We start from the raw sequence: 26400 nt of genomic DNA, 5'->3' as shown, positions 1-26400 counted from the left end.
ACCTAAAATAAAAGTTTTTTAAAAAATAGTTTCCAATCAGGCTTCTACCATCACCTTCCATTGAAACTGCTTTTATCTAGATCATGAATGACCTGCATGCTCCTCCATGCAGTGGCCAATGGCCACCATCTTGTTACAGGTATCTTGGCATACTAGTAACACTCCACTTTATTCTTGAAACTTGGTTTCCAGGACACCACACTCCCTTCATTGTGCTCTACTTCTCTAGCTACTCCATTCTGTCTCCTTTCTTCATCTTCCCTTTTCTCCATCTCTCTAATCTTAAAATGTTAGTGGACTCCAGGGCTCCGCTCTTCAGTCTCCTCTGTTTCTCTGTCTACACCCACTCCTTTGGTGATCTTCACCAGTCTTTTGGCTTTTAGTGCCATCTGTGTTGCTGCCACTCAAATTTATACATCTGGCCCAAATCTTTCCCTCAACTACAAATTCCAATAATCAACAATCTATTTGACTTCTCTAATTGGCTATCTAATGGGCATTTCAAACATACCATGTCCAAAATTGAACTTCTGATAAGTCCCTCAAAAATATCTCTTCTCAATCTTCCCCACATCAGTAAATGACAACTCCATTCTTCCAATTCCTCAGAAATTTCCTCTATACCCCACATTTGATCCATCGGCAAATTCTGATGCCTCAACACTCAAAATATACCCAGAATCTGGCCATTTCTCACCACTCCACTGCTATCATCCAGTCAAAGCCACCATCACACCTTACCCTGGACTACGGCAACAGCCTTCTAACTCATCTTTTTCACTCTCTTCAATCTATTCCCATCAATAGCTACAGTGATCCAATTAAAAAGTAAATTGAAACATATTTCTCCACTCAAAACTCTTCAAGAGCTTCTCTTCTCATTTAGAGTAAAAGCCAAGCCCTCTGGATGGCCTAGAAGACATATAACTAGTGTCACATTTCCTTTCTGACCTCAATTCCTACTACTCTTCTTGCTCATTTCACCCCACTCATATCAACTCCCTGCTATTCTTCAAACATGCCAGGTATACTCCCATCTCAGGGCCTTTGTACCTGTTGTTCCCTCTACCTGGAACGCTCTTCCCCAGGTATCTTCCATGGTTTACTCCCTCACTTCCTTCATATCTTAATCTCAATCTGGGGATACTTCATTAAGGCCTTTCCTGGCCACCAAATATGAGGCCCATCCTGCCCTACCATCCCCCATCATGCTTTCTTGCTTGCTTTTATTTTTCTCTAGTAGTTGCACTCTCTTACATATTTTCCTTATTCATCTTTTCTTGACTCTGTCCTCTTTTAGAACATAAGCTACATGAGAACAGGGATATTGGTCACTTTTGTCCCTTTTGTTCACTGCTATCCCCAGCACATAGAATACTATCTGGCATATTGTTGGTACTAAATAAATATGCATTGAGTGAATGAATGGTCACAAGCTGCCCCTACCCTTTCTGGATCATATCTCAGATTCAGACTTCTAAAAGAAGGCGAAGAGCAGAAGCGGAGAAGTTATAACCCAATTCTTGGAAGTCCCACCAGTAACCTCTGCTTAGCAAAGCAAGACGTGCTTCATATGGCCAACTGCAGCTGGAAGGGGAATAGGAAAGCCAAGAATTTTTAATTGGTTATATTGCTACTCTGAACATCAAGGTCAGTTCATAAGGAAAAATGGATGATGGACAAGCAAGGAGTAGTGTCTTCAATAGATGCTGTTTCTTGATTTAGTCATTACTTATTGACTTCCCATTATCATATATGCAGATTTATCATATCTCTTATTATCTCTTATTAATTATCTTACATTAAATGATCTATCAGTTGCTTTTCATCTCTTCAACATCCTTCCTGGAACCTCCCATTCCCTGCCTCTATTTGGACTAGCTGCTCTCTGAGACTAAGGCACAGTCATTCTAAAACTTTGTTTCACCTCTTTCCTGTATGAAATTCACTGTTTCTTGATTCCTAAGAATCTTGTTTACTCTATGGCTTTAGGGCATCACATCTTTCAATAACTTCCTGAGAAAAGTTCTTGGCAGGTAAATTTTTTTGAGAGCTAATAAGTCTGAAAGTGTCTGGCTTGAATGACAATTTAGAATTTTTTTTTTAATTATTATTATACTTTAAGTTTTAGGGTACATGTGCACAATGTGCAGGTTAGTTACATATGTATACATGTGACAATTTAGAATTTTAGATACAGAATTATAGGCTAAAAATCACTTTCTTTCCGAATTTTGAAGGCCTCATTGTATTCTAACTCCTCGTGTTACTGTTGAGAAGTCTGATATAATCCTGATTCCCAGTCTTTTGTATGTATCTTGCTGTTTTTTCTTTTCTTTTTTTTAAACTCTAGAAGTTTTTTGGATTTTCTTTTTTTCTCTTTGATTTCCTAAAATTAACAAAAATGCCTTTTCTAAAATTCACGAAATACGCCTATTAATCTTTTTTTAATCATTGGGTCCTTTCAAACTACAGACATGCCTTCAGTTCAGGGAAATTTTCTTTTATTATTTCTTTTATTCTTCTCTTCTGTTTTCTATTATTAGTTAGATATTACATCTTTTGACTTAATATTCTAATTTTTTTTTATCTCCTATCACCTTTGGTTCATTATCAGGTCCCTTTGTCATTCCGTTCCACATTATAGGGATATTTCAACTTTATCTTTCAAATGTATTAATTTTTCTATTTATGCTGTCATGTTCTTGCAAGAATTCCTTTCCCTTTTTCCTGATTATTACTTTTATTTTTTATTTTTTATTTTTTTGATATGGAGTCTCGCTCTGTCTCCCAGGCTGGAGTACAGTAGTGCGATCTTGGCTCACTGCAACCTTCGCCTCCTCCCGAGTAGCTGGGATTACAGGTGTGTGCCACCACGCCTGGCTAATTTTTGTATTTTTAGTAGAGATAGGGTTTTGCCACATTGGCCAGGCTGGTCTGGAACTCCTGACCTCAGGTGATCCACCCACCTTGGCCCCCCAAAGTGCTAGGATTACAGGCATGAGCCGCCGTGCCCGGCCAATTATTCCTTGTTAAAAACAGCATACCATTCTTGTTTCCAGGATGCAACATCTTCTCTTATTTCTCTGTGGATACACATTTTAATTCTCTGAATTTAGTTCCGTTTACGGCGTTGTCCCTGATTCTATTTTCTGAAGCCTTAGACTTACAGATCTGAGATTTACAGATGGAGAATTTCCACAAAAGTATGGTGATCTCTGGCTCTCCGATTATATTTAAAGGTGATTAGAAAGTTGGTTTACATGGGTAGGCTTGTTAACTTGAGCCTCATTGTAAGGAGGTTAGTTGGCACAGCTACCTTTTCAGAGAGAACTGTCAAACATCAGTATGTATACGTTTTACTCTGGGAAGAATAATCTGTTTTTCCAGAGAAGGATCCTCTAAGCAAGTAACATAGAGACATAAGCCTTGTTGCTGGAGCAGGGAAAGAGTTGGGAAAAACCTCACTATTCTGGATACAGACTCAATTAATCACCTTATTTTCAGTCTAGCCACCTCATGTTTACTTTTTAATGTGCTTAGTGTTTTCAAGTCCAGAAACCCTGTGGGTTGGTGTCTCCCAAAAATTATTCCATCTCATTTTCTCTTTATACAAACTTTCAACATACCCCCTTATTTTAAGTTCTACCTCCTAATGCACTTGGTCATCCCAATATTTGTGCCTTTCTGGGGTTCTATAGTACTAAACTTTTACTCCCCATTGGTATCTTTTGCTGCAACCACTGATATTTCAGGAAAGCCTGTGGTCTGTAAAGTCAGGTACCACATAGCCATCTGGTTTGCAACTTCCAAAAACTGATATCTCCTATTTTCACAGCCTTTTTATTCTCTTTGTCCTCATGACTTTACATCTTTTTTTTCCATTGCTTTACTATAATTTAGTGAAGTTATAAGAGGAAATGAGAATAATAATATAGGTTTAATTACCCATGTTTAATGGGAAGACCTATGTGTGTTCCATATCTTACTGTGATTGAGGATATTTTTATTTGAATATTTTTTCTATAATTACGTTTTGCTGAAAAACAGTATGATATACAGTGACTAAGGGCATGAACTTTGAAGCCACCTTGTTTGAGTGTGAATCCTGGTATGACTTACTAGTTGTGTAATTAATCCGTATTCCTGTTTTCTCATCTATTAAATGGAGACATAATAGCTATCTCATAGGGCTGTGAGGAGTACAATGAGTTAATATTTGTTCTATGAGAAATGAAAATGAGTTAATATTTATAAAATACTCAAAGATTGCCTGGCACATAGGAAATGCTATGTAAATTTTAAATAAAAAATGTATATTCAGGTAATATAGAACTTAAATAAATACATACAGAATTGAAGAATATCCAATTACAGGATATCAGAGGTAACTAGAATTGTGTCTTCCATTGCATTTTTAAATAATTTTACACACATAAATACATATCCATGGCAAATTAGAAAATTTATGTTACATAAATGGAATCAAAGTATACATAAAAGGTTCTGCACTAATTGGCAGACATAAGATGGTTCTCAATTTTAAACATTTACTTTAATTGGACATTTATGTGAATGTTTCTCTAGTATACATATCTAACAATAGAATTGCCCTCCAATTGGCAATTGTACACTCTGACCAGTGATTTATGAAAATACTCATTTTCCTATAAACTTACCATTAATATCTGAGGCTGTTAAATATTTGCTTATCTCCTAAGTGGAAAAAATAGTATCTCACTGCTATTTTAATTTGTACATTTTAATGGTTGGTAGGAAAAGCTCTTTAAAACCATCTGTATCTGAGAGGGATGGGCAACTGGGTGGAGGAAGAATAATAGGCAGATTCAACAATATTGGTAATAATCTAATTCATTAGTTCAGTGTTGGGTTCACGTGTTTATTTTATGACACATGAAAAAGAATATATGTAATGTATTAATGTAAGTTCAAATATTATGTGTTAAAATAATTAGGCCATATGTACAGTATATGTATATCAACTATGTAATCTTTTAAGCAAATACTTGTAAGTAAATGTCTGCACAGTAAAAAGATAAATATCAAATGGTGAATAGTGGGTAATACTGAGTGGCTGAATTAGATGATTTATGTCCCTTTGGGCTTCTCTGTGTTTTCCAAATTTTCTGCCTTAAGCATGTCTGTTATTTTCATAATTTTAAAGAAAACCAGTAAATACTTTTTTTTTAAGTGGGAAAATATAAAGTGCTAAGCTGCCACATACTGGCTAAGTTCCGTAGCCCCTACACAGTATTATTTATTTGTTTATCATAATAGTGAAACTAGCCCAACCCTGCAACAAAACAGTTGTAGAGTATGTCAAAAGAGGAAATCAAATACACATCTATGGAGCAATCTTTTCAGACTACCTTTCTAGCCCTTAATTTGTGCTTATCAAAAGACAGTTTTTCTTTGATGGTACATTTCCCCTGACTAGGAATGTTGTCCTTTCTCATTCTGCTTGCCTAAAGTTATGTCCTTCCTGCAAAGTCCAGCTATGTCCAGTCTCCTTTATGAAATCTTAACCAACTACTTTAATCAGTAACAACCTCTGAACTTAAGATACTGTACTTTAGATATTAAACTTTAGATACTGTATCAACAAATATAACATTCAATATCAAATTATCCTTTAATATTTTATAGTTTCATTTCCCAAATATATTTCAAATTTCCATCTAATATTTTCACTAGTCCCTAACATAAAGATGGGTTTCTTGTTGAGCCTCAACAAATGCCTGTTGATAGACAGCTTAATAATAACAACATTGAGACTTGTAAGTAGTTAAATATTAAAACAGGAATCAAAATATAAGTTAAGGCTTTTTCAGGCCCTCTGACTTCTAAACCCTCTAATTTTTAGGGAAATAAACTTCTCCACAGTTCCTCATTACTCTAATTGATCTTTATGTTTCTTCTGTTGGCTTAATTTTCCTCTCCTGTCCTCCAAATGAGAAGATCCTTGGCTCTAGCTCTTCTCCCAAGATACTCATCTACTCCTTCTTGAGGGCACCCTATTAGATGGTTTTAATATCACCTCTTAGGTGATTTGGGAGGCTGTCTCCTCTCAAATTTTCAACACCAACCTTTCACTGCAGTTCCATACTTCCAATAATATCATCATTTGATTACCTCTGGTCACTTCACATGTAACAGAGTCAAAACTAAATTTTTTACCTGTCATTCTAAATTTTTCTGGCTTTCAAAACCCTCTGCACCTTAAGCTCACTGTACTTATCATTTGAAATGATTTCAGAGCCTCTGGTTCTCACGTGTTACCCTACATCCCACTGCCAGGCTAATCCTTCTATAAGCCTAATTTTAATATGGTACTCCGCAATATGAAAGTGTTTACAGTGTTACAGGACAATGTGTCAGTTCCTTAATATAACATTCAAAGTCCCCGACAAGGAAGTTCCAAGGTGCCTTTCTAGTCCCTTCATTCTTCAACATGAACCATGTATTTCTAAATGGGCTCACCTCCTCAATACTATGCAGACACCCTATTTAAGTCTCAATTAATATAATTCCCTTTTTCTGGAATACTTTTCCTTTCGGCTTAACCAAATTTCACACAGCTTTTTAGGTCTAAGTAAAGTTATAAATTCTCCACAAATTTGTTCTTATTTTATGCTATGCTTTCTCTAAACTTCTACTATCATTTTACTCAGTGTCATACAATTTGGCACTCATTAGTGTCCTAGTGATTTCATGTGTCTATTTTCCTTGACTAGGTTATGCTGTGGACCCAGCCCATGCCTTAAATTTCTTTAGTGACTCCCACAGTTCTTTCCACAATGGTTGAAATCAATAAATACTGTGTGATGAGTTTTGTATAAATAATAAGCTATTATTAATAGTTATAACTTGAAAACATGGTATGTCTATTATTATTTTATGAGAAAAGCAAATTGAGTTTCGCACAACTTGACAAAAAGAAAAATCAAGTTCTACAATTAAGGGAGTTGTGATCAAATGAGTTTCATAAGGTCACAATTTATCTGTGATAGGCTTGGAAAATAATTTGTACTTTTACATAGCCTGTCAAATAATTTACCAGAGGCATTTAAAAAGGAAACTATCTTTAGTTGACCTTTTATGATTGTGCCTGAAAATGCAGAGTTGTTATGGATGGAAACCATGGTACAGCTGACTATATTATATACTTTTATAGTTAAATTTACATGCACAATTCAAATAATTTAATCCAAAATGAACATATATGAAGTTACATCTATACTTAATGATAATACTGTTTTAAACTAATTGCATAATAATCTACAAACATGAATGTGACTTAAACCATAATACTTTATTAAATTCAAAAATTCCACCAGACTAATGAACAATTTAATAGTATATTAATGTTAAAACTATTATTCTCTAGGAACAGATTTCTAATGATTTAAGAAATTCAAAGCAAGAAATTATTAAACACTTTTAGTGAAATGATTTTAGGAGACAAAAAAAATGTGAGAAATATATTAAATAGCTGGTAAAACTAAAACTATATATCTCATACCTTTTAATGTATCCCAAACTAGGGACAGGCATTGTCTGAAGAAAATCAACTTTAAAAGACAATTTTTATCCTCAACATATGTATAGGTAAGTCTTGATTTGAAAACCATTCTGGGAGGTAGAAGGAAAATGGTGGATAGGAGGCAGGACTAAACTAAAGCTCCCACTCAGACACACAGAGCAGCACGTGGGGACACACATCATGAACTTTTGCTCCAAGAACTACCACAGGAACTTAACAGAAAAGCCAAAAGAATCCACAGACCCTCTGAAGGAAGTAGATTGCTCCTGCAGGCCCTGGGAAACAGCCCCCAAACCGTGAGTGCCCGAAGTGTGAAAGTGGGAAAGGAGGATCATCCACCCCCGAACACACACCCTAAATAGGGAACCTAAAGGTCTAGATCACAGGAGAAGGAACTCACCTTACCTGGAGCTGAGACAATTTTAGAGAGCCAAGCAAAACAAAAGGGTAGAAGAAGCAGTGGGAAGAGAACTATGGGCTCTCAGTCCCCAGGGAAGCCATTTCTGACTTTTGTCTTGCAGAGGTCCTTGGGAAGGGCTCCCTGGGAAGAGACCACAGGGAGAAGGAAACTTCCAGCTCAACTTTGTAACAATTTCAACCAAATGTGAATGTGAAGTTTGCTGGACAGAACTCAAGGGAGGGGGTGAATTGGGAGTGCAGACACAGCACAGAAGAGACAAAGAGTGACATTATATAATGATAAAATGACTTGTCCAACAGGAAAAATATCACAATCCTAAACATACATGCACCTAACATTGGAGGCCCCAAATTTATAAAACAATTACTATTCGACCTAAGAAATTAGATAGACAGCAACACAGTATTAGCAGGGGACTTCAGTACTCCACTGACAGCACTAGACAGGTCATCAAGACCAAGTCAAAAAAGAAACAGTGGATTTAAGCTATACCCTGGAAAAAAAATGGATTTAACAGATATTTACAAAACATTCCATCCAACAACTGCAGAATATACATTCTATTCATCAGCATATGGAACTTTCTCCAAGATGGACCATAGAATAGGCCACAAAACAAGTCTCAGTAAATTTAAGAAAACTGAAATTATATCAAGTACTCTCTCAGACCACAGTAGAATAAAACTCCAAAAGGAACCCTCAAAACCATGCAAATACATGGAAATTAAATAACCTGCTCCTGAAAGATTGTTGGGTCAACAATGAAATCAAGATGGAAATTTAAAAATTCTTTGAACTGAACCATAATAGTGACTCAGCCTATCAAAACCTCTGCGATACAGCAAAGATGGTGCTAAGAGGAAAGTTCATAGCCTTAAATGCGTACATCAAAATGTCTGAAAGAGCACAAACCATCTCAGGTCACACCTCAAGGAACTAGAGAAACAAGAACAAACCAAACCCAGACCCAGCAGAAGAAAAGAAATAACAAAGATCAGAGCAGAACTACATGAAACTGAAACAAACAAACAACAACAACAACAAAAACACACACGATAAATGCAACAAAAAGCCGGTTCTTTGAAAAGATAAATAAAATTGATAGACCATTAGCAAGATTAACCAAGAAAAGAAGAGAGATGATCAAAATAAGTTCAAAACGGGAGATATTACAACCAATACCACAGAAATACAAAAGAAAAAAATCATTCAAGGCTACTATGAACACCTTTATGCCCATAAACTAGAAAACCTAGAAGAGATGGATAAATTCCTGGAAATATACAACCTTCCTAGATTAAACCAGGAAGAAATAGAAACTCTGAACAGACCAGTAACAGGCAGCAAGACTGAAATGGTAATATAAAAAATTGCCAACAAAAAAAAGTCCAGGACCAGACAAATTCACAGCTGAATTCTATCAGATATTCAAAGAAGAATTGGTACCAATCCTATTGACACTATTCCACAAGATAAAAAGGAAATCCTCCCTAAATCATTCTATGAAGCCAGTATCACCCTAATACCAAAACCAGGAAAGGACATAACAAAAAAAAGAACACTACAGACCAATATTCCTGATGAATATAGATGCAAAAATCCTTAACAAAATACTAGCTAACTGAATCCAACAACACATCACAAGATAATCCACCATGAGCAAGTGGGTTTCATACCAGGGATGCAAGGATAATTTAACATACTCAATTCAATAAATGTGATACACTGCATAAACAGAATTAAAAACAAAAATCACATGATCATCTCAATAGATGCAGAAAAAGCATTCGACAAAACCCTCAGCAAAATTGGCATAGAAGGGACATACCTTAATGTAATAAAAGCCATCTATGACAAACCCACAGCCAACATAATACTGAATGGGGAAAGGTTGAAAGCATTTCCCCTGAGAAGTGGAACAAGACAAGGATGCTGACCCTCAACACTTCTATTCAACATAGTACTGGAAGTCCCAGCCAGAGCTGGAACAAGACGAGGATGCTGACTCTCAATGCTTCTATTCAACATAGTACTGGAAGTCCCAGCCAGAGCAATCAGACAAGAGCAACAAATCAAAGGCATCCAAATGGGTAAAGAGGAAGTCAAGGTGTCACTGTTTGCTGATGATACAATCGTTTACCTTGAAAACCCTAAAGACTCCTCCAAAAAGCTCCTAGAACTGATAAACTAATTCAGTAAAGCTTCAGGATACGAAATTAATGTATACAAATCAGTAGCTCTGCTATTATCAGTAGCCCAACAGCTACCAAGCTGAGAATAAAATCAAGAACTCAACCCTTTTACAATAGCTGCAAAAGAAAAAAAAATACTTAGATATATACCTAACCAAGGAAGTGAGAGATCTCTACAAGGAAAACTACAAAACACTGCTGAAAGAAATCACAGATCACACAAACAAATGGAAATACATCCCATGCTCATGGATGGGTAGAATCAATATCGTGAAAATGGCCATACTGCCAAAAGCAGTCTACAAATTCCATGTAATTCCCATCAAATACCACCACCATTCTTCACAGAACTAGAAAAAACAATCCTAAAATTCATATGGAACCAAAAAAGGGCCCGCATTGCCAAAGCAAGACTAAACAAAAAGAACAAATCTGGAGGCATCACATTTCCTGACTTCGAACTATAATACAAAGCCATAGTTACCAAAACAGCATAGTGCTGGTATAAAAATAGGCACATAGACCAATGGAACAGAATAGAGAACCCAGAAATAAACCCAAATACTTACAGCCAACTGATCTCTGACAAAGCAAACAAAAACATACAGTGGGGAAAGGACACCCTATTCAACAAATGGTGCTGGGATAATTGGCAAGCCACATGTAGAAGAATGAAACTGGATTCTCATCTCTCACCTTATACAAAAATCAACTTAAGATGGATTAAGGACTTACACCTAAGACCTGAAACTATAAAAATTCTAGAAGATAACATTGGAAGAACCCCTCTAGACATTGGCTTAGGCAAGGATTTCATGACCAAGAACCCAAGAGCAAATGCAATAACAACAAAGATAAATAGCTGGGACCTAATTAAACTAAAGAGCTTTTGCACAGCAAAAGGAACAGTCAGCAGAGTAAACAGACAACCCACAAAGTGGGAGAAAATCTTCACAATCTATACATCTGACAAAGGACTAATATCCAGAATCTACAATGAACTCAAACAAATCAGTAAGAAAAAAAACAAACAATCCCATAAAAAAAGTGGGTTAAGGACATGAATGGACAATTTTCAAAAGAAGATATACAAACGGCCAGCAAACACATGGAGAAACGCTCAATATCACTAATGATCAGGGAAATGCAAATCAAAACCACAATGTGATATACCACCTTACTCCTGCAAGAATGGCCATAATCAAAAAATAAAAATAATAATAGATTTAGTGGGGATGTGGTGAAAAGGAAACACTTTTACACTGCTGGTGAAAATGTAAACTAGTATAACTACTATGGAAAACAGTGTGGAGATTCCTTAAAGAACTAAAAGTGGAACTACCATTTGATCCAGCAATCCCACTACTGGGTATCTACCGAGACGAAAAGAAGTCATTATACGAAAAAGATACTTGCCCATGCATGTTTGCAGCAGCACAATTCGCAATTGCAAAAATATGGAACCAGCCCAAATGCCCATCAATCAACAAGTGAATAAAGAAATTGTGGTAAATATATACCATGGAATACTACTCAGCCATAAAAAGGAATGAAATAATGGCATTCACAGCAATTTAGATGGAATTGCAGACCATTATTCTAAGTGAAGTAACTCAGGAATGGAAAACCAGACACTGTATGTTCTCACTTATAAGTGGGAGTTTGATGTGAGGATGCAAAGGCATAAGAATGATACAATGGACTTTGGGGACTCAGAGGAAAGGGTGGGAGGGGGGTGAGGGATAAAAGACTACAAATAGGATACAGTGAATACTGCTCGGGTGATGGGTGCACCAAAATCTCAGAAATCACCACTAAAGAACTTATTCATGTAACCAAACACCACCTGTTCCCCCAAAAATCTATGGAAATAAAAAACAAAAATAAAATTAAAAAATAAAAACAGGAGAAAAAATAAGTAAACATCCTGAAAAATAAAATAAACTACTATCCTCCACAAAAAAAGAAAGAAAATAATTCTGAATTTACAGGTGACGGGAATTAGTTTTTAAATGGTACAATGTGCAGATCATTGGATTGACAACATCAACTAAGCTTTGGTAAATGATGAAAACTCATTGTTTGACACAGAGAAAGATCCAACCTCAGATTGCATCCTCTGAAATCTTATGTTGCTGTGGTTGCCTGGCTCATTTTTAAACAATTGGACTTTTTAAAGCAGTAAGGGATGACAACTAAAATAAATTCATAAATCCTAAATTTACCATTTCTTGGGAGAAAATGACGTACATTAGCAGAGGGGTAGCCAAATTAAAAGACTGAGCATCCAAACATGTTAGCATGAAGATGTTGATGAACTTTTTCACTCCTTTTCTAAGAGTTATAGAGCATTATGTTGCAGTCAGCTGACATGTTATCTCTGGAACCACCATACTGGATATGTGCACAAAAGGAGGTCCCTTGGGGAGCCTGTTGAGGTGGTTTACTTACTTTATAACTAAGGAAAATTTAACAGAAATTTAACTAAAAGGGCTAAGGGGTTCATTCCCTTAAGCTAATAATGTAGCTTGAACATCAAAATTTTAATTTATTGTGATACCAGAGATCTTTTGAAATAGAACCTACATAGATTTTTAGAAGAACTAGCTAACAGTCTTAACTAGAAACTGAAGAAGTGAAGGGATAATGTTAGGAGGTCTCTCAAAGACTTTAAATATGTGAAGACTAACCTAGACCTGTGGGCAGGGTGGAGGTGAAGTTATCTTGTTAAAATATACCACATCAAGAATGTGCTGAGAGTATAAGGTCTATCTTAGAAATATCTTTATAATCATAGAAATGAAGCACAGAATATAACAGAACAACAAAAAAAGATAAGTCCTATTAGAAATGTTAAAAGCAGATTCATTGGTACACCAGCCTGATTAACCGATTAGATTACTGTAAATTACAAAAGTAATTATATATATATTTTATCATGAAAATTCCCTTTCTGAGTTGAATTAATGTAATAGTGAGGGACATTCTTCTCCAGACATCCCTTCGTCAGACACACACAAAATTACTATTAAATTAAAATTCATTAAACTCTATCTAAAAAGGATTGTCTTTTGGGATGCTCCACTGCATATTTTAAGATGCCCGACATGTTCCAATTTACCCTGTGTGATGGGTAAGGGTGGAGGCCATGAGACATGCCTCTTACTATAGGTGGCAGGCTGGCCCTCTGGTCAAATAATTCTGAGCCTGTTTTTAACATGAGTAATGCATTAAAAACTACAAGTTTGGTACTAAGTTTGAAACTTTCTGGAGCGTATTTTGTATTCAAGTTTTAAAGTCTGATTGAAATGTACTATTATGCAAATAAGCTATAATTTTTTTAAATGCCATCCTTTTTAATAGTATCCTAAGGCAAATTTAAGAAGTATTATAATTCTCAAAATGCTAATTCACCCTTGTAAACGACCTCTGAAAAATAAAAGTTTATGCCAGTTGAGAAGGTAACTAAATAGTTGCCTCCATGAGTAAAGGTAGACTAGACAAAAAAATGAGGAAAAACTAGAACCCACAAAAATGATAGTATATATATTCAAATAGTAGATTAAGATCTGTTTATAATTGCTACAAATTTGACGTTGTAGCTTTATGAATAGAACCATGGGCCTAAACTACAAACAAGAATGATTACACAAAATAAATCACACTGTAAAAAAGAATTTAAATTAATATAGGAATATTTGATTCCATACATCAGTTATAATTATTATTAGAACTAATGCAACTTCAATTCCACAGATGACTAATAATTATTCTTTTTATCACAAGTATATTAAATTTTTCTAGGCATATAGTACTTTTTAAGCCTATCAGCAAAGCTAAAGCATTTGTCATTATCTTGTAATCAGTGTACACGAATTATTATGTTCTGAATCTACCCATTCAATACTTAGATCACTTGTCTAGGCCTTAACACTATTGTCCAATAGAACTGTCTGAGATGGAAATGTTCTGTATCTGCACTGTCCAATATGATAACATGTGGCTACTGAATACTTAAATGCGGGTAGTGCAACTGAAGAACTGAATTTTTTATTTTATTTAATTATTCAGTCACATATGACTAGTGGCTACCATAGTAAACAGCACAGCTTACAGGGTTCAAAAAGTAAGACTAAATGTCTTGTTATGATAGGTCTAACTGTATGTAGTCGGCTTGTTGATTTGCATAAGCAATGATATTCACAAATGCTTACAAGAGTAGTATGCCAAAAAGTCTTTTGCCCTGTGGTTTCATCTTCACTCAAAAATATTATTAAATCTATGCCAGCAAACATCTACTACAACATTCAGACAACTTCAAACAAAAAAATACAATATGAAAAGATTTTTATTAGTGTTTGTATGTTAGTACAACTATACTGGTTAATACTGATTAATGAGCCTGGTGGCCTGTGTCAATCTGTCTAATGTTAGCTCTAGAACAACTAGAATTCAAACTATGAAATAACCACTGCTAAAAAAGTTTTTGTCCATTACCTAACATAACACAAGAATACCAATTACTACATAGTTTTCAGCTCCATTGGTTAAACACTGCAAAGGCTTGTCAAATCATTTTACCTGACAGACATATTTGTTCTTCCATTTGCTTAGCACACACCGACTGTTTTGCATCAGCTCCTGAAGCACAACAGAAAAAGAGAGAGCGTAGTTGGCTGTACACATTGTCATTATCAGTTAAAGTGCCTCTGATTTGCAAGCAAAAAAAGATCAACATGCCACACAAAGATGCAACTGTTTTGGAACTCATCACTGGACAAAAGCAAAGCTATCATCACCATGAGAGTTGATCCTTTATGAAAATTAAAGCTGTTGAAAGATGTTTTAAAAACAGATTTGTTTGTTGCCATTTTTGAAACTTTTTGAAAGATACCTCCAACTCTTTGAGCGAGTCTCGGAGTTTTTCTGGGCGTCTGTTTTTGAGCGTCCAAGGATAATCTCGTGCTGGCAAATAAAACATGTACTACAGTTAGTTAAACAAGATTTAAAAAGGAAATTCTGCTTAGCAGTGTGCCTTAGGAAGATTAAAATAAAACACCTCTATAATCGAGAGGAAGTGGGCTTCATTTCCATCATCAAATGACAGCCTTATGAAAGGCTTTGTCATAGGAACAGGATTTTTACCACAAAACAATCTCCCTAACCATAATTTTACAATGACAACCAACAAGGCTTGGAGAATCCCTGGGAAAGTGTGCTAGGCTTGTGAATCTAGTAATTCATGGTAAATGATGTAGTCTTTACTAACTTTTTCATGTAAATAATTAAATGTTCAATCCAAAAGAAATTCCAAATTCTACAAGTAACCTACTCAGACCTAAAAAAAAAAAAAAAAATTATCATGAGTAAATGAATATAATGAGCAAAGAAATAAAATAAAATGAAAAGAAATAAAAAATAAAACTGTACATAAAAATATATGAAGTTAAGCATTAAAGCTCCACATTTTAAAACTATGGAAAAATCTGAGGGAAATCCAAGTTTTAACAAATTAGGCCCTAATAGTGCTCTTTTTAATTTAAAACAGTTATCTTTAAAGTATACACCACAATTGAATAATGATAAGCCTTCGTTTTGCTTTAAATAAATTAAGTGAAAGATAAAATTATTTAGTAGAGTCATGTTAGCCTAAAATAAATTAAAAATAGTTCTGTTTAAAATAATTTTAAAATGTTAAACATGTCTATTTTATCAGAAAAATGAATTCATCTTTGGATTCTCCTCATTAATAATTCTAAATGAGTTATATGTGTATTTGTGCTTACATGTGTGTTATATGTACATATACATATATATAGTATACATAGATACTTAAATTTGAGAGTAGAATTGCTATACATCTTATTTCAGCAAATGAATTTGGGTCTATAAACAATTTTGATGTAGAACGTATATGCAAATTTTTAAATCTGTGTTGCAGCTACTAATACATTATTTTTTAAAATTAAATGTCAGTTCAACCATTTAAAAAACAAGAGAACAAATGGGATTTTCAGCTCTAGCTATAATCCAAAAAAATTTTAATGTATGTTTAATTCTATGTCATTAAAACCGTATTACATTGTCGCCATAATATATACAACATACTTATATACTGGAGATCAGAAAAGACTAGAGTGAATAAAATGCTAATACTGATATTACAAATACTATTTTCTTAAAAATGGGTAAGACATGTTAACAATTTAGGCAAAGTATGAATAATTAAATGTTACTATCAGAATTTAAGCTTGGTATAATTATCCTAAATATACTAATATATAGTTCATTATGAAATTTTATGTTTATATAAACAAACATTTTATCAAAATTGAATAGAGATTTCCAGGATCTAAATTAGAAAGGCCTGACAAATACAATTGTTACTTATATGTTTATATTCCTAAGTAATAGGAATTTTAAAAATTTGGAGGGAATAATGTTTCCTCTTTGTTCCAGATGAATATTTTATAATACTGAACTTTCCAGTTTTATAATAATTCCAAAAAATATAAAGTAAGCTTACACTCTGCCAGCTTCTGCTTCTTTTCTAAGTTACCATGCTCTGTCGCTGATATTGTGGCAGAAGGGATAGAAAGAAAAAAACAAAAGTAGAATTTATTTTTATTATAATGCCTTGTATTTTAATATGTACATGTATAAGGTATTATTAACATTACATGCATTATTGAGATTAATAAATTATGCTTAGGTTCTAAAAGGACAGTTGAAAAAAATGCCATAATTTGGATGTTTTCATTTCATAGAGATATTTCCTAAATTTGCAGTGAAAGGGCACAACAGGTGGACCAATATCCTGAGCTTCCAATCTGATCAGATAGGAAAGAGAACTGCAACAGAGCCCAGAACAGAAGCTGCTTCAGTCTGTCATCAGAACCATGAAGTCAGCCTATTAACCACTAAGCTAAGCACACAGGCTGCTCACACAAGCCCACTTCAACGGAGACCAAAACAGGAAGTAACTCTAGCTAGAAAGACCTTTTGGCCCATCATAAAACTTCTGGGATTAGCAGGATTAATCAGATAAAGAAAATTGATCATTCACTCAGAAATGCCTATTTCAGATATCAGGTGAGGATCCAGGAGGCCAGCATCAGTAGGACCCATGCATTAACAATGCCCTCTACTGGGACACTGATAAATAAATGTGAATAGACTGCCCTATAATCAGCCTGATCAGCAGTAAAATGAAAATTTTCATGTCTTTCTACAGCATTTTCTCGATACTACTTTATTTTATATAGAACAGATAGATATCAACCTCAGCATTTTTCTAAAGAACTGAAGGGACTTTTCTTAAAATTCTAGAATTTATCTAAAGCTCATGAGAAGAGAGCTTTTAATGGTCAGTATTTCATGGTTTAGAATATTTAGTTAATAAAAATTAATTGCACAGAATAGGTACTTTACCTGGTGGATCTTTCTTGTCATAATACTGGTAGATCCCAATGTCTCTATCTATAGAAAGGAAGAAATAACATTAAATTATGATTTAAAAGTCACAGAGAATAAGAAGCCAAGCCATACTATATTAGGGGAAGGATAGGGAGAAAAGCAGAAACAGTCTCCTTATGTTACTAGAAATAAAATGGCTCAAAAGCATCTGGAGATGAGTTCATCTATTCTAGGGATATGCAGAAACTGGAAAGTTTATCAATCTAATGAGAAAAGATTTACACAAAACTAGAATGGCATGAGAAAAAGATTAGTAAAGAACTGAAATCAAGAAACACCAAGTTTTCTCTTTCACACATCCTCTGATATTTTTCACAGGGTTCTACCAAAAGGAACTGCCACTAAGCAATGCCAGATGAAATCAGTGGATGGAAGAAAATGCCCTGTTGGATTCTGAGCTGTGGTTTTCTTTTCTCCAATTTAGCTCAAGAGTCTAGTTCCTATTCTACGGCATTTGGGAGAAATCCACAGACGAGAAAGGGAAGATTAGAGGAACGTTTGGATACATTATTATCTGAAACTTGTTTAGACAGGGAAAACCCCTTCTAAACCTAAATTCGGACACTTTGCTGGGGCTACCTAAGAAGCAAAGCTGGGCTTCCCAGATGTCAAGATTCATTTAACCAAGGAATTATTCCAGTTTAAATATAAGAGAACAAAATAATTTTGTCCATTTTCTTCATATCTATGAATAATAAAATATTTCTTTCATTGAAGGAACATTTGTTTTCTTCAATGCAAAATAATTCTCAGTTACTAACATAAGGATAAAGAGTATACAACTGTTTCTAAAGAGGTGGAAGCAGTACAGGCTGCCCCCTAGTGACTGACTGCTCCAGACTTTCTCAAACTGAATGATAAAACTTCAAAAAAAAGTATTACTGCTATAATTAACTTTTCAAATATAGTCTTTCAAAATAGTCAATTGTGTGTACTTGTTAAAGCTCTATTTTATTCATCATGCCATTAGTAGAGGCATACAATTTTAAAGAATGCAGTTTATGTCTACTGGTTAGACTGAATATATCTAATAAGGATTTATTGCGAAAAATCATGAGTAGGACTTCTTGGATACTGATATTTTATTTGTTGTCCTGGATGGTGATTTTATGGGTGTTTTCATATTCTGATGGTTCACAACATAATCTTATGATCTTTACACTTTTCAGTACATATATTATACTTCAATAAAAAGGCTTTTTTAAAAAATCTAAGAACCACAGGCACTACATATGCAGACAATATCTCCATTAAAATATTCCACCCTATAATTATACTCATCATTCCATACATCCAAATATATATCATAACTCTAGAATAGAACTATCAAGATCATAAAGAATCCTGAATTATGTGCACAAGTCTGACCTACTGCATCTGGCCCAGAGTGGAAACTGTCAAAACACAAGCAGAATAAGAAGAGCATCCAGTTAAGAAAACCTGCCCTACAGTGGGTACCAGAGCTCGATGGGGAAGGTGTCCATTCAGAGAGTCAGCCTGACATGGTGTGTTAGAACTCCAGCAGGGTAAGAATACTCACATGAAGCAACAGCCTGGTGTGGGGTATTAGAGGCTAAACAAGGTAAGGAGGACATTTACATATGGGGGCAACCCAACATGGTATATCAAATCCCACATGGGGTGAGAAGGGTATCTATACAGGGAGGGAGTAGCCACAGAGATAGGGGATTGACTGCAAACAGGGTGACTGATAAGTCCATAAATAAAAAATAGGGGAGCTCCAGGTTTCCCATTGTCTGAGAAGAAAAATACAAATATGGAAAGGGAGAAAATTAGAATGAACCCTATGGTGGTAGATAGGAATGAGATGTACCAATGTAAACTCATGGTTTCAATATAGAGAGATAGATACAGAAATAAATATGGATGTAAATATGTGTGTATACATAGATACATACATTCTGCAAGCTCTGTCCACTGAGAGGGCCTGGCAGCAGCAATACTCCAATAATGAGTGCACCTAAAGCAGAACTTGGCTTCTAGAACCCTTACCCTCTAAAAGGAACAAAGCTCCTTAGAGAAGTGACTGATTCCTAGGCTAGGGAAAGGAAATTACAACATGAGTCTGGAACATTTGTTGTACCAGAAAGAATTAAAGTGCTCAGATTTTGACAGGGACATGTTAAAAAGACACAGAAGCCAGCTTGAAGAGGGTCCCTCTGGCCACATCAGGGACAATTTAAACATCAAAATACATAATGAAATAAAATAAAATAATGATATGACTATAACAACTCCATAAAGTGGAAAACTTGAGTCCACAGAGATAAAATAAATTGATCATATATAATAATATATTTAAAGCATGATGAGGAACAGGATATTTACATAATTTCAAGGTACTTCCCTATGAAATACTTACTAATCACAAAGAAGAAAGTAACTTTGCAGTGGAGAAGCCGAGCAGACACTATCTTATCAGGTAATCATGAATACCATCAGGAAAGGGACAAATTGAAATTATGCACCACCTGATAGGATGCACTGAAATGCATAACCTGAATCTAATTGTGAGGAAATTTCAAATATAACCAAATTTACAATCATCCTACACAATAACTCCCCTAATATCTTCAAAAATATTAAGGTCACGAAAATGTAAAAAAAAAAAAAAAAAAAGGAGGAGGATGAAGAATAACCCATAATGAAGGACACTAAAGAAACAACAATGCAATGTGTTACTGTGAACAAAAATCCTTTTCCTAAAAAAAGAACAATGATGGGACAATTGGTGAACTGGTCCATTTAGACTGAAGTACATCATTGTTAATTTCCTGATTTCAATGGCTATACAGTAATGCAGGACAAAATCCTTTTTGTAGGACATATACATGAATGTATTTGGAGGTGATAAAGCATCAGGCTACAACTCTCAAACGGTTCAAGAAAAAAAATTCTCTGTACTGACAATTTTTCTATAAGTTTGTGATTATTTCAAACATTTAAAAAATAAACATCAAGCATAATGAGAGCACATTAACAGGGTTACTAATTTAGTCTAGATAGCAGGAAAGGCTTCTCTAAGTGACTTAATAAAGCCGAGCCCTAAAGAAGTAGGATTCATAAAAGGTTAAATAGAAGAATGTCCCAATAGAGAGAATGGGTAGGCCCTGCAAAAATGCAGTTGGGGTTGAAGACTATTCTCATGGGGCTACTGTGCACCACTGTGTGATTCTTCTCTAAAAACCATTCACTGACTCTGAATAGAAGGAACAGGGACAGAAAACTTGAGGACACATGGAGGGACAGGGAAGGAATTTGCTCGGCATGAACAGAGGACAAGGGGTAAAAGGGGATGAAGATGGAATAGCTCAGACTTCCAACCATGGGGTCCAAGCTGGGTAGGAAGATAAGTGAAGAAAACCCAATGGACTAGGAGAATGTCAAGCGATTAAAAGGTTGACCATCTCAAAGAAGCATAAAACCTAGTTACATGAGAATAAGGGAATAATATGAAAAATGGGCAATTATGATTAAAGAAGAAAACATTTCAATTAAAAATTGTGACCAGCAGTAAAATAAGTTCACTTTGGGATTTCTTTTTTCTATTTTCTGAGATTTCTTTTACACTTTTGAATTTTGAATTTTTTCTGCAACATATTTTTAATTTCCAAGAGACCTGTATAACTTCAAATGTTTTCTGAAGCTTCTGTTTTTGTTTCTTGCTTCATGGATTTAGTATTTTTCCTTAGGTCTCTGTTGTACTTTTTCCCCCCCTTCCTACATTATCTCTGTTTCTTCAGAGACCCATTCACCTATTCATTTTGTTTTCTTTCCTGTTGAAGATATTCCTCAAATATCTAGTGATCCTTAGTTCTCTGTTTGTATTTACAAGTGAGGCACTAAAAAACTGATTGGAAGCCCTGTGTACACACATAGAGCTTGCCAACTGGTGGGCTTCACTGATCAGCCAAGGACTGGGGTATTTCACCAAAGGACTCCCTCAAACGTCTATATACTAGGTCTTCTTTCTCGGGTCTTGCAGTCATTCCAGAGAGGAATATCTCAAGTTCCTTCTTTCTTGGAAAGTGTACAAATAGGTATGACATTCTCAGAACCAAGTGGGATTAAGAAGACCTCACCCATCAGTACGTAGGCTTCCTTCCATTTCATGCCTGTTTTCAGTTCAGCAGGTCTTCTTCTACTGCCCCTGGTGTTCCCAACTTTAGAGCCTCCTTAGTTAAATATTTCCACAGCATGAAAGGTATCTCCCAACTTTTTCTGCAAACTTTCATGTCCCTTTACTGTCACTCTGATGACACATACCATCTTCTACAATATCTGGCTCCTCAAATTTCTGTATCTTTCCAGAATTTTGAGTCATAAATTGGCTGTCATTGGAACTCTCCTCTGCAGGCAATTTATATTCAGGTTTTTCATCTCTGCTAATTCCTCTTTCCCTCCCATCTTCCAAAATTTGTCCAATTTCAGTTGTCCCCTCTGTCGAAAGGGTTTATACCTTCTTTATTTTTATTCCTTTATTGGCATCTTAGAAGAGTTTTAGGAGGGAGCAAACAAATGTTAAATCTACTTTAACTGAAATTTCAATCTTTATACATTTTAAAGCAGATAAACTTGATGAAAATATCACAGTCATCCTTAATTCTATATTTGATATGAAGAAACAATACTTTGTAAGGTAAATCATTTTCTTAGTAATGATGCTTAAAAGATATAAATAATATTCTTCTCCTAAATACAAGTGTTACTTCGTATAATTAAAGATTTTTTAAAGATATTTCTTATAAAGTACACTGTATCATATGTTAATAAGCATTGTTAAAACACACATATTATTCTCCCCCCCCAAAATTGTGAAAAACAAAGAACATGAAAATAATCGTACATCTTACCTATATGTTTGAAATGTATTTTAATATCAAATAGAAATGCCTTTACCATTAGCTATCCTGTACATATTTATGAATATAAATCTTATTATGAAGAATCCCAGAAAAAAAATTGAATATGTATCTTTTTTTTTTACCATTCAATAAATTTTATTATTTATTTATTATTTTAGAGGCAGGGTCTCGCTCTGTCACCTGGGCTAGAGCATAGTGACACGATCTTGGCTCACTGCAGCGTCAACCTCCTAGGCTCGTGTGTATCTTAAGAGAGAACAAATATTAAGCCAATAAGATTAATTTTCAAAAGTGAAAACCTAACTCAAGCTGTAAATATTAAGTTAGTAAGAGTAATTAAAAGGAATTATTTTCCATTAACCAATTTTTCATTAAGAATAAAGAAAGAATGCAACTCCAGCTGGAGAATTCAGGCTCTAACCTTTGCTAGTACTTATTTATAATGGTGTAACATATTTGAAAAATATTGAAATTAATCCAGAGCTCATTTACCCGCAATGTGTAAGGTATTCTTCAAAGACCACAGGTGCAGTTCAGTCAAGCAGAAAGACATCTGATGGCAGAAGGAATCTCTGTCCTGTTTAAAAAATAATTAAAAAGAGGTGCCAATTAATTATCTTCTATTGCCAATAAAACCAAGATACCTTAGAAATAGTAAAAAGAATCATTCGCCACAACTGTTATTTGAAATATGGCCCATTAGAATAAACATGCTCTAGTGTATCCTTGGTTAACCATCCAGAAATAAACTCTAGAAAGAGGAAAAATACACTTCTTTTCCTGGATTTAGTATGTCATCACATTGAGAAATGTGGTAAGAAGAATATATATAGTATTTGGGTTTTCAATAGCATATGTTTGGTTAAGGCTCTGAGTATATTTAGAATTATTTAGTATTTAAGCATTTTTTTAAGTTTTATTTTAAGGAAAGGAAACATCTGTTGGTAGTTATTAAGTACGAGCACATTTTGTGGTGCATTTTTGGTATATAAAGCAAATATTTACAATATCCTACATACAAACAGGCTAACTAAAGTGGAATTTGCAAGGTAAATGGTATATAGTTACTATTATAAGAAACATAATTACTTAAAAGTAAACTCTGAAACCACATTAGCATTCAACTTAGTATGTTAATCTGCATGTCATGATGGATCCAGATATTTTATTCTATGGGGTTTTTTTTTTGAAAAAACAAAATGGTAATAATATACATCCTGTCTTCCCCCTAGCAGGGGCTAGGGATGGACACTATGAATACTTTTTTTTTTTTAATCAAGTACTACCTCATCGATTTAGACTGATTGGGAGAAGGCTAGTCTGCATTAGAAAAAAGGTCAACATTTTACAAAAGTTTGAAAGGAATTTATATAATTTTCAAATGTTTGCTTGGAAATACATATAGTACTATACTGTATTTATGTTATACTACATATTAGAAATATATACAATAATTTAAACTATGGACATTTTCTTTATAGAATCATGAAAGAAATGTTCTTTCCAGTAAACTTCCGAATGACAGAGTTTGAAAAATATTTTAAGACATATTTTAATGGAGGAAAAATCCTTCAGCTTCTTTAACATTAGGAGTGACTAAAAATATTTCCCATAGTATCCATATGGGTGATAATCTAAAATAATTTCAGACATAGTACAAACTTCCTCGGCCCGCCCTTCATCCTTACATTTATTTGACCTCAATGCACTTACAATCAAGAAACAGATGCATGTTGAACTAATGAGATATAGTATGCTACGGACTGAAATGGCAGAGTGAAAAATGTGGCAGCACACAAGAGGGGCCCAATCCTGCCTGAACAGCTGGGCTGTGAGAAAGCTCAGAGAAGTTGTGAAATGTTAGTGGGTCCTCAAAGAAGGATAAGATTTCACCAGATGATGATGATGATGATGATGATGATGACGACGACGACAATGATGATGATGATGGAGAAAAAGATGAGGAAGAAAATGATGGTGATAACAACAGATAACACTTACTTGTTCCAAACATTTTACATGTATTAACTCTCTTAATCCTCATAGCTACTCTTTGAGGTAATACCATCAGCATTCCTGTAATGAGGAAACTTAGGCACAGAGTGGTCACATAGCTAGCAGGTGGTGGAGGCAGGCTTTGGATCTACACAGACTAGCTCCGGAGTCTGTTTGCAACCACAGTACTCTACCGTATTGGGGTAGGCAGAGTTGTGGGATGGAGTATATACAGATGTTTGAGTAAAAAGATGGCATGACCCGGCCGGGCGCGGTGGCTCATGCCTGTAATCCCAGTACTTTGGGAGGCCGAGGCGGGCGGATCACAAGGTCAGGAGATCGAGACCATCCTGGCTAACACGGTGAAACCCGGTCTCTACTAAAAATACAAAAAATTAGCCGGGCGTGGTGGCGGGCGCCTGTAGTCCCAGCTACTCGGGAGGCTGAGGCAGGAGAATGGCGTGAACGCGGGAGGCGGAGCTTGCAGTGAGCCGAGATCGCGCCACTGCACTCCAGCCTGGGCGACAGAGCGAGACTCCGTCTTAAAAAAAAAAAAAAAAAGATGGCATGACCCAAGTATGACAGCAGATTAAAGTGCACAGTGGATAGTGATAGGTGAAGTAGGAAAGGGTAAGGAGGAAACAGGCTACAATAGTAAATTTTGGGTTGATCTGAATTTACTTTCTTCCGTGCATTAAATGCCTTTAAAGCTAAGAGATGAAATAAGGAACCCCTCAATCCCCAGATCTGCCCTGCTGTGCCTAGATGCTGGCTGCCATTGTATACAGGTATGGAGTTGGAAAGCTAGTGGAATGCATTACTAAGAGAAAGAATGCAGTTCATTATCAGCAAGCAGTAGAGAAAAAGGGATATTAAACTAGTTACCAATTTTTCAGTTCGACTGAGTATTATCTTTCAGCGTTATCACTTTGGAAGTGACTCTAGTAAGCCTACTATTACTCAAAATGTTTCCAATGCAGTGTTCTTTGGAATTGCTTTCAGTTAGTTTTATGAGGCTTATTTTAGAATTGTCATCTTACAGTTAAGTTTTTTTCTTAACTAAAATACTTACTGTATTAGAATAAGTAAACTGCAGCCTTTTCATATGGAAATGTGAGGACTGGAATGTTTGTTTTAAAATACCAGTTAGTGAATTAAATATTTATTTTGCATTTATTTAGCTTAATGTGTGCATTCTAGAATCTGCCTGCCTCTTTTCTTATTCTAATTTCTCAGCTTAGTAGCTAACTTGGACTAATTACCTAACTTCTCTATTTCTAAGAGTCCCCAGCTATAAAATGGGTATAATAAAGTACCTACATCAGGACTGCTTTCAAGGTACACTTACTCAATTACCTTAACACTGCAGTTGCTGCTTGCTATTACTCAGTATATCCATCACTATGCAAACTTGTATGGAAAAAAATAAAATAATAAATATGATCTCTGACCTTATATGGTAATCTCACAGTATGAAATAAGTAAGTACTAAGCACAACAGGAGGTTTATGAAGGAAAAACATCCAGATGTGGAGAAGTTACTACACAAGAGAAGGTATTTGAATTAGGACATGCAAATGGGTTAATATTCCATTGCAAGTAAGAAAGAAAAGAGATGGTAAAACAGGTGTATACTTCCTCTGACATTGAGCATCAAAAGTCACCAACTTCTAGACTATACTAGAAAAATAAAAATCATATTACTCAATTTAGTTTTTATTCAGATACCAGTAATACTAATTTATGACAATCTGCATAAGACAAGGCTGAAGTTTAGTTGTTTGTTGCTATATAAAAATGTCTTATCATGTAAATTAAATACAGATAAAATTTTATAGATGAAACCAAAAGACTGCACCTTTACTT

General features: G+C 35.0%; 1 protein-coding gene across 22 annotated transcripts in view; it reads right to left on the bottom strand.

The window, feature by feature from the left end:
- WDPCP (WD repeat containing planar cell polarity effector) overlaps positions 1-26400 on the bottom strand; it is a 729520-nt gene that overhangs the window by 363122 nt on the left and 339998 nt on the right. For 16 of the 22 annotated variants that reach the window (XR_010149488.1, XR_010149489.1, XR_010149490.1 and 13 more), the window contains 5 exons: positions 23032-23116; positions 17609-17656; positions 16704-16748; positions 15072-15142; positions 14759-14818 (listed from right to left, as the gene is read on the bottom strand). Coding sequence is in view for 19 of the 22 variants with exons in the window: in XM_001163097.7 (XP_001163097.3) it covers positions 14759-14818; positions 15072-15142; positions 16704-16748; positions 17609-17656; positions 23032-23116 (309 nt within the window). In the remaining 3 variants the exon portion in view is untranslated. The remainder of the gene's footprint in view (positions 1-14758; positions 14819-15071; positions 15143-16703; positions 16749-17608; positions 17657-23031; positions 23117-26400) is intronic. The other 6 variants (XM_016948621.4, XM_054678463.2, XM_063789782.1 and 3 more) reach the window with 3 other exon arrangements.

This window comes from Pan troglodytes, chromosome 12 (assembly GCF_028858775.2).
Source record: "Pan troglodytes isolate AG18354 chromosome 12, NHGRI_mPanTro3-v2.0_pri, whole genome shotgun sequence".
NCBI lineage: Eukaryota > Metazoa > Chordata > Mammalia > Primates > Hominidae > Pan > Pan troglodytes.
This window is presented reverse-complemented; position numbering and strand designations above follow the sequence as displayed.